The sequence below is a fragment of the Zingiber officinale genome, chromosome 11B, assembly GCF_018446385.1.
Source record: "Zingiber officinale cultivar Zhangliang chromosome 11B, Zo_v1.1, whole genome shotgun sequence".
Lineage (NCBI taxonomy): Eukaryota > Viridiplantae > Streptophyta > Magnoliopsida > Zingiberales > Zingiberaceae > Zingiber > Zingiber officinale.
Window position 1 is genome coordinate 8,668,803 of NC_056007.1, and position 13,432 is coordinate 8,682,234.

General features: G+C 41.0%; 1 protein-coding gene across 4 annotated transcripts in view; it reads left to right on the forward strand.

The window, feature by feature from the left end:
• LOC122034231 (katanin p80 WD40 repeat-containing subunit B1 homolog KTN80.4-like) overlaps nucleotides 1-12,698 on the forward strand; it is a 31,235-nt gene extending 18,537 nt beyond the window's left edge. For 2 of the 4 annotated variants that reach the window (XM_042593385.1, XM_042593387.1), the window contains exons 11-18: nucleotides 9,531-9,587; nucleotides 9,657-9,772; nucleotides 10,341-10,475; nucleotides 11,185-11,259; nucleotides 11,335-11,447; nucleotides 11,711-11,827; nucleotides 11,936-12,004; nucleotides 12,136-12,698. In XM_042593385.1, coding sequence (XP_042449319.1) covers nucleotides 9,531-9,587; nucleotides 9,657-9,772; nucleotides 10,341-10,475; nucleotides 11,185-11,259; nucleotides 11,335-11,447; nucleotides 11,711-11,827; nucleotides 11,936-12,004; nucleotides 12,136-12,199 — 746 coding nt within the window. In that variant the 3' untranslated portion in view covers nucleotides 12,200-12,698. The remainder of the gene's footprint in view (nucleotides 1-9,530; nucleotides 9,588-9,656; nucleotides 9,773-10,340; nucleotides 10,476-11,184; nucleotides 11,260-11,334; nucleotides 11,448-11,710; nucleotides 11,828-11,935; nucleotides 12,005-12,135) is intronic. The other 2 variants (XM_042593386.1, XM_042593388.1) reach the window with 2 other exon arrangements.
• Nucleotides 12,699-13,432: the final 734 nt, after the last annotated feature.

Sequence of the window (13,432 nt, forward strand, 5' to 3'; positions counted from 1 at the left end):
TACCCCGAGTCACATAGTTGACTAACACTCAAGAGATTAAAAGCCACGCCTTTTACTAGTAACACATTTTTATTACAAATTTCTCGGAAATTCTAATATCTCCAATTCCTATAACTTTTAGCTCACCACTATTACCAAAAGAAACGGACCTTTACTTTTGTGTCTAAATGATGAAAATTTTCATGAGTCCTCCGTCATATGTTTAGAGCATCCACTATCTACGAACCATGTTGTTGGATGCTCCCCCTTCATGCATGCCTGTTTAAACACGATGAACCAAATGTTTTGGTACCCACACTTTGGGTCCGGTAGCATCAATAACAAATTGCTTGGGTACCCAAGCTTGAACAACCTTAACCCTTGAAGCATGGTTTCTACTAATTAGGGACATGAATTTAACTTCCTTATCTTGAGATTTGAAACCTAGTCCCGCTTTATTGTACACGCCTCTTTGAGCTCCTAGAATCATGTCTAAGTATTTTGAGCTTGAAGTAAATTTTACTAGAGCATATCTAAGATCATCAACTTGTGATTTCAATGATACATTTTCTTTTTCAAGATCATCAACATCATTTTTGTCATTTTCATGAAGCATGCAACTTTCACATGACACAATTTCATTTTTGAGTGATTTCAATTCATTTTGCAATCTTTTGACCTTCCCTTTTGATTTAGCTAGTGCATTGGTTAAGCATGCAATGGTGGCATACATCTTATCAAGCTTGGGAGAAATTACCTCATCATCACTAGAAGATGACTCACTTGAAGACTCCACATCTTCTTCATGACTATCTTCATCTTCACTATCTTCTACATGACTTAAGGCCATGAGAGCCATGTGCTTTGAGCTCTTCCTTTCATCTTCTTCCGATGAGCTTGATGATGAGTCATCCCATGTGGCTTTCAACGCCTTCTTCTTTTTCTTGATCTTTTCCTCTTGCTTCTTCAACTTTGGACACTCCGTTTTGTAGTGCCCCTTTTTCTTACATTCATAGCAAATTACATCAGTTTTATTCTTAGAATCCACAAGAGATTTACCTTTTCTTTTCTCATCATTGAAGATTTTCTTAACATCCTTTTTGTCAAACTTCCTCGAATGTCTCATCATTCTTTGATATTCTTCATGTTGATATCACATCTCCGATTCCAAAGCCACATCTCCTCTTCTTTGGTCCTGAGACTTTTAGCAAACTCATTAGTAGCACCAAATAGTTCAACTTGATAAATATTTTCTTTTTTATGGCCTATGAGAACATTGGTGTTAGCTTGCTCATGCAATTCAAGTTCACAAAATAATTCATCCAATTTCACTATTGACAAATCCCTTGAAACCTTATAAGCATCCACCATGGATGACCATAAAGAGTTTCTTGGGAAAGATTTTAAAGCATACCTTATGAGATCTCGGTTCTCCACACTCTCTCCAACTGAACGAAGACCATTTAGGAGTTCCTCGAATCTCCCATGTAGTGAGCTTACCGTTTCTCCATCCTTCATGGTGAAGTTTTGAAGTTGATTTATCAACAAATCCCTCTTTGCAATTCTTGAATCCTTGGTGCCTTCATTTAGTTCAATAAGCTTATCCCACAAATCCTTGGCACTCTTAAAGGGTCCAACTTTGTTGAGTTGTTCCGAGCTTAATCCACATTGAAGAGTCACAATCGCCTTTGCATTTGCTTGAGCCTTCATTTTTTGTTCAACAGTCCACCTTGACGACTCAAGCATTTTTCCATTTTCAGTTGGCGCCATGAATCCCTCCGTGATTGAGAACCACATATCAATTTCGGTCATGAGATAGTGTTCCATGCGGCTCTTCCAATAAGCAAAATTGCTGCCTTCATAGAATGGTGGTCGTGAAGTACTATGTCCCTCCTTCATTGACATCTTGTAGCTCTTTAACTTGTGCTTTCTTGACGATGAATCCTCAAAAGCAAACCAATGCTCTGATACCACTTGTTAGGATCGGTTGAGGGGGACCAACTTTGTTTTGCACAGCGGAAATCTGAAGGCAATGCTAACACCGGTATTTACTTGGTATCCACCTCCTCAAAAGAGGTGACTAATCCAAGGATCCACACCACTCACACTCTTTCACTATCGAAAACTCTCCTTCTCGGAATCACACCGAAGGTGGAGAAACCTTAACAGAAATACACCTCTCCCTTTTTTTCAAAATAAATATCACAAATGCTACAAAGAAGAAGTAGAGAAGGATTACTAGATTTAACCAGCTTCTTCTTTGCAGATGAGATTTCAGTACGTAGTAGAGAGGAGCTTGAACCCTTTGCTTTTGAATCTTTATCACTTGAGAGCTTTTTCAAGGCTTGGAGAGCAATGGAACAGTATATGTTTCGTTGTATGTGTTTTCCCGTTTCTTTCCGTGCTTTATACGTTGAGAAAACTAGCCGTTTCTCACGCCGCCGTCGCCGTGGATCGATTGAGGTCATATTCCAATCGATTCACAACTATCCGTTGGAAGCCATCGCGTCAAGATCGACGGTGCAGATCTTTTATTCGATGGATCGATCGAGGCGCGTTTCAATCGATTCAACCGCTTGCTCATGAAATCGCTGAATCGATCGGCCGATCGATTCAATACATCGAATCGATCGGCCGATCGATTCGAGTCATCCCGCACTCGTATCACACTCCAATCGATTAATCCTCAATCGATCGGCCGATCGATCTGGATGCTTTCTGTCGCGAGGTCACGATCGATCGGCCGATCGATTGAAGACTCAATCGATCCACCGATCGATCCAGACGCGTTCAAAACTTTACCAATCGATCAGCCAATCGATCTTTTCTTCAATCGATCGATCCCCAGCTCATTTGGACCAATCAACTCCTGAATCGATTTTCCAATCGCTCTCCGACAGTGAGCCTATCACACACATAATCTTGTGACTTGCAGAGCTTCTCTTGCCAAGAACCGGTCCCCACCTTCGACTTCTCTGCTCAGATCCGGTCTTCCGACCGCAAGAACTCTTTTCGCCAAGAATCCAGCCCCCGACCTTCTGGTCTCTCTTGCATCCGGTCTTCGACCGCAAGAAACTCCTCCGCAAACTCACAACGCATGTTAGTTCCAATCACAACCTAAACTTAAATAATCACAACACATCGAAACTTCCAGGCATGATCAGCACCAACACTTCGCGCTCGAATCGAAATAATCGAGACGCCGCTGCCTCGATGCCTGAAACTCCACGAGGGTCTGGTCTGAGGAAGGCGACCACCCTCGTCCGCAATCAACGGTAGTGATAAACCGACACCAATCCATGCCAAGTACGACATCAAACTCGATCATCTCCAATACTAAGATCTACCAGAAGTATCATGTCACAAAGTCTAACTGCAACCTCGATCTCCGGTGACTTTAAAGTATCACCGACGGCGAGACAACAATCACGGGTCGTGGGTAATCTACCAATCTCCCGCATAAAGGTACGGATATAAAAGAATGCGAACTACCAAGATCAATCAAAATATCAGCAGAATGCATAAATAGAAATCGTACTGGAAAAATCCGTCGGCCCGCTGAGCATCCTCTCTCGTAATCGCACGAACACGACCGGCCTCTGGAGGAGGAGGTGGTAACATCGCCAGCCGCGGCCAAGCGTAGCCATCGAGGCGCCGGACTACGCGATAAGATCGAGAGGACGGTGATCATCGCACTGGCCGAGATCGAGTCGAGCATCGCTCGAGTCTGATAATAAGGTCCGTGCATAACTGGGTGCTAAGCACCGAGTACTCCCGCCCAAGCACGCCAAATGCCGCGGAGGAGCTGCCTCCGACGACAGAAGATTGGGCCGCCTCCTCGATACGCCTCGATCGACTAGACTGCCCCTCCGACTGACCTCCAAGCCGCCGAGCCTTCACTGACAATCTGGCTCAGGCCCTAGCAGTAATTAAAGCAACCGACCGTCCCAGAGCAAGCCGGGTGAGGTGATCTCTCGATCCACATCTCAAACAATGAGTATCACCGAAGGTGGTCACGGCTCGCCGAGAAAACCGGAACGCCCCAAGAAGACCGCCTCGATTTCGAGGCTCACGAGACGCCCGTAAGTACTCGACCGACTGCCTCGCGACTACTCGTGGTTGTCCTGTCGGTTCCGCCGGACTCGCCTCGATGCTCGACCCAGACGCTTTCTTTTCCCGTCCGAATACGCCGTCACGAGCTAACTCTATCATCAAAGCTCGATTCAACGCATGAGTAAGACGTAATCCCTAATCCGCAAGTCGTATACGCAGATAACCATCCAACCTCAGATAAACTGTGATTACGCGAGTTCTCCTCCGCAACTAACTCGACAAAACCGAGCCAACCGGAGGAATTCAAGATTATACTCGGCCATCGAGCGATTATTCTGCCTTCGACTCATAAAATCCTGTCACGAGCCATCCGACAGACAATGGAAAGAAACGGCCTCAAAAGCCTCTCAACCTGGTCTCCACGCGATGACAAGGATTCATAACATCGAGTAATCCACCTGCATTTGCTTCATCCCGTGAAACGATAGGCACCACTGCTTTCTCCCACCCTGAGCAAGCCACATAAGAAAGTCCGCCCATAGTCTCTATCCACGACAGAGCCATACCTGGATCGAGATCTCCGCGAAAGAGTGAAACGAGTCTTCATCGACTCGGCCGGAATCCTAGCTCGCAAATGACAATATCAAATGGCCTGACTACCGCAGAATGAAACACCGAGCCGACACTACGTGTGGTACCGCTGAATAAACCTGAGGAGGAACTCTGCTGGATATACCGGAGCATAAGCCGTCGGTACCGCCTGGGAACAAAAGTGGTGGCAACCTGAGGTACCAGAGAAAAGGTACCGGATACGGTGCACCGCTGCCATCAGAGTAATCGGCACTGTGCCACCGTGCCTGTCAGTGGCGTGGTCCCGAATACGTAGTATGTCTGCACACCAACGGTACTCACGGTACGGTAAATGTGGTAGCGTGGATACCGCTTGTGGCCAAAGTAGGTATCTCACAGAGCTATCGGATTGAGAGCCCGACGCCCCGCCGCATCCCGAGTCCGCCCCGATCGACAGTGCTCACTATCAAGGGCATCTCTGCATATCCAGAGATCCTCGTCCTCCCACGGGTCGCCCAGACCACGCCTCGCAAAGAATACGAGTAGATCGCCTCATATCTGTTAAATTAAATTACAGATATCAATACCAATATAACAACCTAAAATAACAACATACCTATTTCATTGCCTCGAGATGTTCCGTCACCCCCTAATTGACCTCAAAATTCAACGAGATTATCACGGAATCCAATAACCAAACGGAACCAAACATAACATATCGAAAATCCAATAACGCCCATTGACTCGCAAACCGAACCCAAATATCCTAATACCAACAACCGATATCCGATAAATCTCCGTAACACCAAAAGGTGTATCAGATTCCGCCTCGATACCAAATAAATTGTATCGATAAACCCAAAATCCAAAATACGAAACAAAAGATCGAAAAATGGTTCGATACCAAATGGTATCGATAAATTCAAAATCCAAAATACGAAACAAAAGATCGAAAGCCTCGATACCACTTAATCACACGCCCCAGAGGAGATTCCGTCCGAGAAAATTTCTACAAGATCTCCCCGTGACAATCAAAAATTTTCTACAAGACTAAATACTCACCACAGCTACCGGAATCATAACAATAATAAAAACCAATCACCACGCAGCTTATATATATATTCGACCCTACACAACCACGCAGAATAATAACTGACTCAAAACCACCCTACTCAACTACACTCAGAAAGCTCAAAACCGATATCCTACTCCCGTCCAAGCAGGCATATAGTAGAATAAAATCCAAATCATACCAAAGGTCCATCAAACGAAAGGATTTCATACAATATCCATATGAAAAATCCAAAATAAGACTAAAACAAGGTCCGATAGAGAAAACTAAAATAAAATAACAACTCAACCCAATAGAGGATTAGCACTACGTGCTGTGGGGACTAGCGACTCGAACTCCTTCCCGACAAGATCAACCCGAAAATAACAACAACGGAGGCGGGTGAGTCCAACACTCACAGGTACAATACAAAGTAAAGAAACAACACCTAGCACTAATCATCTCCCGATAAGAAAGATAAGAATACATCCAAATAAACAGAGAATACCGACTAACCAGTCCCGAGTATAAGGTCAAACAACCGAGGGATAAGGAAACTCAGATGACGCCAAACATAGTATCCAAACAATACGCAGATACACAAACACAGCAATAAACGATCACGATACGATGCCAACGATGCCCCGGTCACCCCGACGCCACCGATCATCTCACATATAGTGAGGCCGAGTGGGTAGGGCTGTGACAACCGTCGTCACTACTCCCGACGAGTGACCGAGTGGACGGATGTCGGAGTACACCTATCCTCCTACCCCAAATCATACGGGGAGCTGAATGCCTCAACTCCCAGACTCAAAGACGGGAGGAATCCTCGGATAACACGCCAGGTCACACTACCCACGAGCGGACCAACGGTGCCTAACAGAGTCCCCGCTGCAACACACTCACCGAATCGACCACCAACCCATGAGTGGTGGTGTGCAGATCCATGTAACGTGCTCAACAATAATGGAGCGGACTATCGCACAGCCTGCAATCATGCAAATGGTGCATGGCACTAACCACAAGAATATCCTGACCTAATTCACATATATATAAAAATGCATCAAAGGTCAACGAATCCAAAACAATCCAAAGGTATACAGAAGGTATAAAACCTAGGTCCTGAACATGGTCAAGCATGGCATATCACTACCTCTATAAGCATGTATAGACAGGTAAAATATACCCGAGATGCAAAACCAATCAATCAATCAAGCATGTAAGATTTGGGTAGTGATTAACCGAAACAGATAAGAAACACAATTAATGCAACATGTTAATTTAATTACTAAGCATATCAAATGACACAAGTCAAAAGTACCCGCCTCCAATAGGAATGTCCAAATCCGACATCGAGATACTCGTCTCGCGTCAAAATTCTGTATCCAATAAATACATTTTTATTTAGCTAAAATTCGAATGAATTGCTAAATAAATCCTTAAAACCATTTAGGGCAAAACCCTAAATAATAATCATCAACTTATCTAAATAAAGTCTAACGATAAATTAGGGTTAGTTACCTAATCCCCAATCCACCATTAGATCAATTCCAAACTACCTAATCCTATCAATCAATCATCAACAACATGATCAAAGTAAAACCCTAAACCTTACCTCAGTTCACAATCCAAATGACTGCAGTGAAAGGTTGCTTGCTGCTGAAAAATCCTCCACACTACCAGGATCAAAATAAAATCCACAACAACAATTAAATACCCTATACTATCAATTAGGCAGCACCCATAACTCTGTAAATCTGAGCCTCAAACCAAAAATACCTAAATTTCCTTACCTATCTCGTAGCTGTGTTTGTTGATCCACACCAGGTCTGTTGCTGCCAACTTAAATTTATTGCTGCTGGAACTCTAATTGTTGCTGTCGGAACACTGCACAGCAGAGCCCTTCCTCACTGTTTCCCCCTGCCTCTCCAATTTCTGGTGACGAGATCAGAAACAAGGAAGAAAATCAGTACCCAAGAAATAAGAAGTCACCTCCGCAGATCAAATCCACAACACAGCTTGGTATAGCCCTTACCTTCAAGGTTCGGCTAGGGCAGAAGCGACGGGGTGGAGAAGGCCGGCGGCACTACGAATGGCGACGCCGTCGGGTGGAGAAAACACGGCTGAGAAGATGACTAAGGCTCAGGGAAGATCGCCGGCAAACGAAGGGGTCGGCTAGGGCACCGAGTGGTCCACGGTGGCGCCGGCACTGGGCACAGACGCGCTGTGGTGGCGTCGGGTGGCTAGGGCAAGCAGAGGAGAGGAGTTTGGCTCGGGCAGGCGGTGCTAGGGCTCCGGCAATGAACCGGTCGCCGGCGTTCGGGAAGAAGAAACCGTCGGCCGGCGGTTAGGGCAAGGAGGAGGAGAAGGCTCGGCGGCGTCGGGGAGATAAGAGAGAACGGCGAGAATGAGAGGAAATAAAAGAAATAAGATAATAAATAAGAAAAGGAAAAAGAGATAAATAAATAAATCTTTTCCTCTCTTAAATGGGTAGCCCAAACAGGCTTTCTCGGGGCCCCGTTTTTATCCCCGTGAACTCGTCCGTACAAGCTCCGAAAAATGCCCAAAAATTTCGGAAAATTCCCTTATTCATATCCGCCTATTTCCGGTATTTTACATTAACTAAGTGGGATAAGACTTGGTTGTTGTTGTTGTTGAACTAATACAAAATTGTTGTGTTGGACCTATACAAATGGGTCTAAGTGTCACCTCCATGAAATTAAGTATTTAAGAAATAATGAATTGAAGGTAAAAAAGAAGCTTGGCATTCAAAGAAACTGGTATAGATAAGGTAGATTTTGTTGGAAATGGGAGGAAATCCATTAAAAAATTGATCAGATCGGTGACGGCTGATTTGCACACTTGCAAGAGATGTCCATGTCTTCACTCTTGTGGGCATATTCACTGCATTGAATTCAACCTTAGCTAAAGGGCTACAACCTATTTTTTCACCCATCTAAATTAGCTTAGTAACACATACGACTTGGAATGTTTCACCTATATTTGATAAAGTCAAACTAGGCTAATTTTTGAATTAATATATCATAGGCTAATTATTGAACTGGTGTATGAATGAATAAATGCACTTTGGCACCCACAATTAATGGACATGAAACTAGGAAACCAAATTAATAAAATAAAACTTTGACTCAATTATCTTTTTAGACTTGAACCCATTGCAACATCATGCAAATATGGAACAACTTGCCAGACCACTAAATACTTTACAAAATAAAGCCCATGGATTAATGAATCCGACATTTATTTATAGTATCTCCTACAATTGTGTTGTGGATATTGAACACTCTAGATTTGAGAAACAATACCAAATCATGAATAATCAACCCTAACGACCAACAGTCCATAAAAAGAAATTTTACATATAGGACCTAAAAATATTTGATATATGGTTGTATATTTATTAGTGAAATTGATTTAATTGGATCATTTTAACTTGATCACTATTACATTTTAACAAACTAGAATCAATTTAGCCCATACAATTCTTGTACTGTCTTAAGCGAACCAATGCACTCTCTCACTGCAGAACACTATGCTGAGGGATGAGCAACTTATGCAGACACTTTTAAAAAGGATGTTTCTATTGCTGTATAAAGAGTCTTCTGTTGTTACTTTGTTTTAGAAGTGAATTTTATGGTGTTTTAACCACTAAAGATTCATAAACTGGCATTGTAATTGTTTCATTCCCAATCAAAATTTTCTCAAACCGATGAATGCTAAAAGGGTCATCTTAATCAATCATAGATTTGGTCAACTGAAACATTATAATGATATTTCTATGTTTTTTTATGCTTTACCCTCAATATAACATATTATGATGCATACTAACAGTAGTTCTTTCTGTGTTATTTAGTTAAGATTAGAGTCAATAAGCCAAAGGAAGCATTCTCATCTGATGTTTCACGACGAGGTATGTATTGTCTTAAATGGTCCTTATCATGGTAAAATGGTCCATAAGCTATTTTCTAAGCATTTGTAGGAAGAGCAAGGTCACTTGTAAACTGTGAGGGGATGGAACCTTCCCCAAGCTATGATCGGCCAACATTAAGCAGTTCTTCCGAGATAACAGTTGTTGCTCGCTCCCCCTACTCTTTGGTGAATTTTCTTGAAAGTTCCATATTTGACATTTATCAAACTTAATATAATAATTAGTTCACTCAATAGCCCATTCAGATCAATTATTTGCATACTGTCACTGTCTATTTAATTTAGGGAATTTTTTTTATAAAGATAGGAATTATTGCTACATCACTTGTCGATGAGTTAATATTCTTTGATAAATTGTGCATCTTCAGTAACTAAAGATATGAGTAGTACCCATCTGATTCACTTTTCTTTGACTGCGAAATTTGTCATTGCATATTGGCCATTCTGTCATAGTAGCAATTTATTCCCTCTGTCTTTGTTTATTTTTTACTGCTTAATTGTTTTTTCTGATCATCTGTATTCTCTTCTATTGTCAAAGGTAGTTATAAATTCTTATTCTTGCATACATTTGTCTTGCCAAGTACTGTTATTCGTTTCATTTACTGTTAATTTCATTAATCTGAACATGCAATGGTTTAGTAGTTAAGTTGGTTCATTTCTGTTATTCTTATCATATCTACTTTTTCTAAGTATACACCGTGATATAGTAGTTTCTAATAACTATTGTATTGAGCAGAGAAATCACAGGCAGAATACTGAAATTGAAACTCTACCTACTCTATCTGCTTCTGATGAGGATTCTATAGAAATTATATTGAAGAGTCATGACCAATTCTTGAACTCGACACAATCTCGATTGACCAAATTACAGGTAAAATTTGTATCATGTAATCAATTAATGTTTTGGCAGATGATGTATCTTCATTGTAGACAAATGTAGCTGTTGATTTTTTATGGTAAAATTGGAGTTTACTTGCTTAAGATTTAATTTACTTTTAGCTATATAATTTACCTGTCTTTTTATAATGCCTAAGCCTGGGAAAATAGCAATCTGCTATCATGTTTATGACAAAATTGGGTCTACTTTTGGCTAAATTTTGGTTCTCTTATTTAGCTTTAAGGCTTCCTCTAAGAGCATGTTCTTTACTGAAGTAGCATTGTGGTTTTGCTCAGACTTAAATATCTGAACCTAACAACCACATAAGATCACTTGAGATTTTAGCCAAAACAATCTAATTAGTCATAGTCTATTAATTTTACTTTTGATCCCCAGAATTTATTAATTTTAATGTTTTCTTACAGAAAACAGAAATTATATCATAATTTACCAAAGGTCCCTACATGTTCCACAAAGATCTTTATACTTTTGGAAAATCATGGAAGGTCACTTGCCCTACTGTGCCTCCATATAGATCTGCCTCTGTCAATCAATATATTCAAATTGTCTTATGTTCCAGTATGTTACATTCAGATTTTATCTCTATTAATTGTGTTTCGGATTAAGTCAAGTCCTGTTGTGTTAGAGACCTTGTTTGGCCTTTTGCCCTACATGATTTTTTATGTTTTTCTATAATTTACAGGTAGTGCAGCGGCTTTGGGAAAGAAATGATGTCAAAGGTGTCATCAGAGCACTTGAAAGAATGTCTGATCACAGTGTATGTGCTCTCAACTGCAGCCTTTTCTTGCAATGAGGATCTAATCTCTTGACTATTGTGATTATATAACCGCAGGTTTCTGCTGATGTATTATGCTCTCTGAAAGATGAAAGCGATATCATTACTCTGGATATCTTCACCTCTCTCCTACCACTTTTGACTAGTCTTCTTGAAAGCAAGATGGATAGGTATGTTTCCAGCAGTTCTAGTTGTTTAATTTTGGCTTTGTTCTAAGGGATTGTGAACTGACACATTTCCGACCTTCAGTTCCCTTCTTTAGTATTTCAGTTATGAGCAAAGAGGAAATTGACTTCTCATGTCACTGAACCTGCCTGTTATTTACCTTTCAACAATATCTAAATTTGGCATTTCATGCATCCATTTTCATGGCACACTAATTCATTCTCAAACTCTCTATTATGATATTGTTTGATCTTGCTCTCAACTATAGGCATTTAGGTGTTGCCCTGGAAATGTTGCTGGAGCTTGTAAGGATATTTGGTCCTGTAATCCATTCAACCGTATCGGCAGGTCCATCTGTTGGTGTTGATCTTCAAGCAGAACAGAGGTTTCTATTCTTTTTCCAGTTGTTTTTTCTTCTTACGACTTCTAGAATTATTCTTCTATGACTAACATCTGTTTCCCCCTTCATCCATCATTTTTTGGTCATTACCAGGCTGGAAAGGTGCAATTTATGCATCGTTGAGCTGGAAAAGGTCAAGCATAGTATTTCTTCCCCGATGAGGTGAGCATAATCCTGCTATTTCTTCAATCGCTGAGTTAAATAATGGGAATGCCATGGTTCCCCCTAATGACTTCAATATACCCTTCACGTTGTATATTTTTTTCCCCTAACTTCACATTTGCGTTTGATAGAAGAGGAGGGTCTATCGCGAAGAATGCACGCGAGCTGAATCTTGCTCTACAGGGAGTTCTGTGACTAACAAATACCTGTGACAGTCGAATTGTCATTCTTGTTCCCCATAGAAAGCTGGTTATTTAGCTGCTCAATGGGATCCCTAATAGATATGAATGATGAAGCTAAACTCCCCAAGTTTCCTAAATCTTATCGTAGCTATCAGCTAAACCAAGTTTCATTTGACTTCTACTGGAGCACACTACAGGAATAGAAAAATATTTCCTTCTCGCTTCGATGGAGTTGCGGAGAATCCAGCTCTCGAGCTATTGCTAGCAGTGTTGCTTTCCTCGGTTGTATGAGGTTCTTCGATTTCCTTTGTTAAAGTACTTTTGTTCTTAGAGTAGCTTTTATTCTTTTAGAATCAGATGAAGTTGTTCTTTCTGTCATACAATGGTTATGTAACATTAGTCGTGGCGCCCATGGAAGGAAGCTTTGTCTTGAATTTGAAGAACATATGTTGTCAAATGTGAGGCTTAATACTTTTTATTAAGTAAAACTTGTGTACCAAGGAATTGTAAAAGCACTTTGCTGTCGTAGCAGTTAGTTGCCAAGGTTAGAATGTTTGGGCTTATTTTAAAAAAATAAATAGCTATTTTACTAGTATTATTTTTTGAGGGGCAAAAAGAAAAAGGGTGTCCCGAATTAAATAAAATAGCAAATGAACACTCCTTAAAAAAAAAAAAAAAAAAAAAAAAAAAAAAAAAGAGGTAAAGGGTGTGCTATTAAATAGTTTATTCTTTTAATTCTTTTTCTTCTAGTGATATTGTAGTGCGATGATTAGCTGCTATAATATATAAAAGTTATTACGTAATTATTACAATGTTCCACGACATGTAGAAGTTATTCTGTAGTTGCTATAAGTAATTACAAAATAATTTTTACATATTATAGCAACTATTTTATAGATGCATTATGAATGAGCTCACAAGTTTATCGACAACTCGAGAGTTGTTCTTGTAATTGTAAGGACCAAAAGTAGCTAGAGGGGGGGTGAATAGCTCGTCGCGTGCTCGTTGCTCGGCGTTGCTTGTTTCTTCTAAGATGTGCAGCGGAAATACAAAGAAACAAATCACACAACGCTAACAAGGTTGGTTTACTTGGTATCCACCTCACAAGAGGTGACTAGTCCAAGGATCCACACCACGCACGCACCCTCCACTATGAAAACACTCCTTTTCGGTAACTACCGAGGGCGGAGAAGCCCTACAAGACTCTCAGTACAAGAAGAAAGGAAAGGGAAACAAAATACAAGCG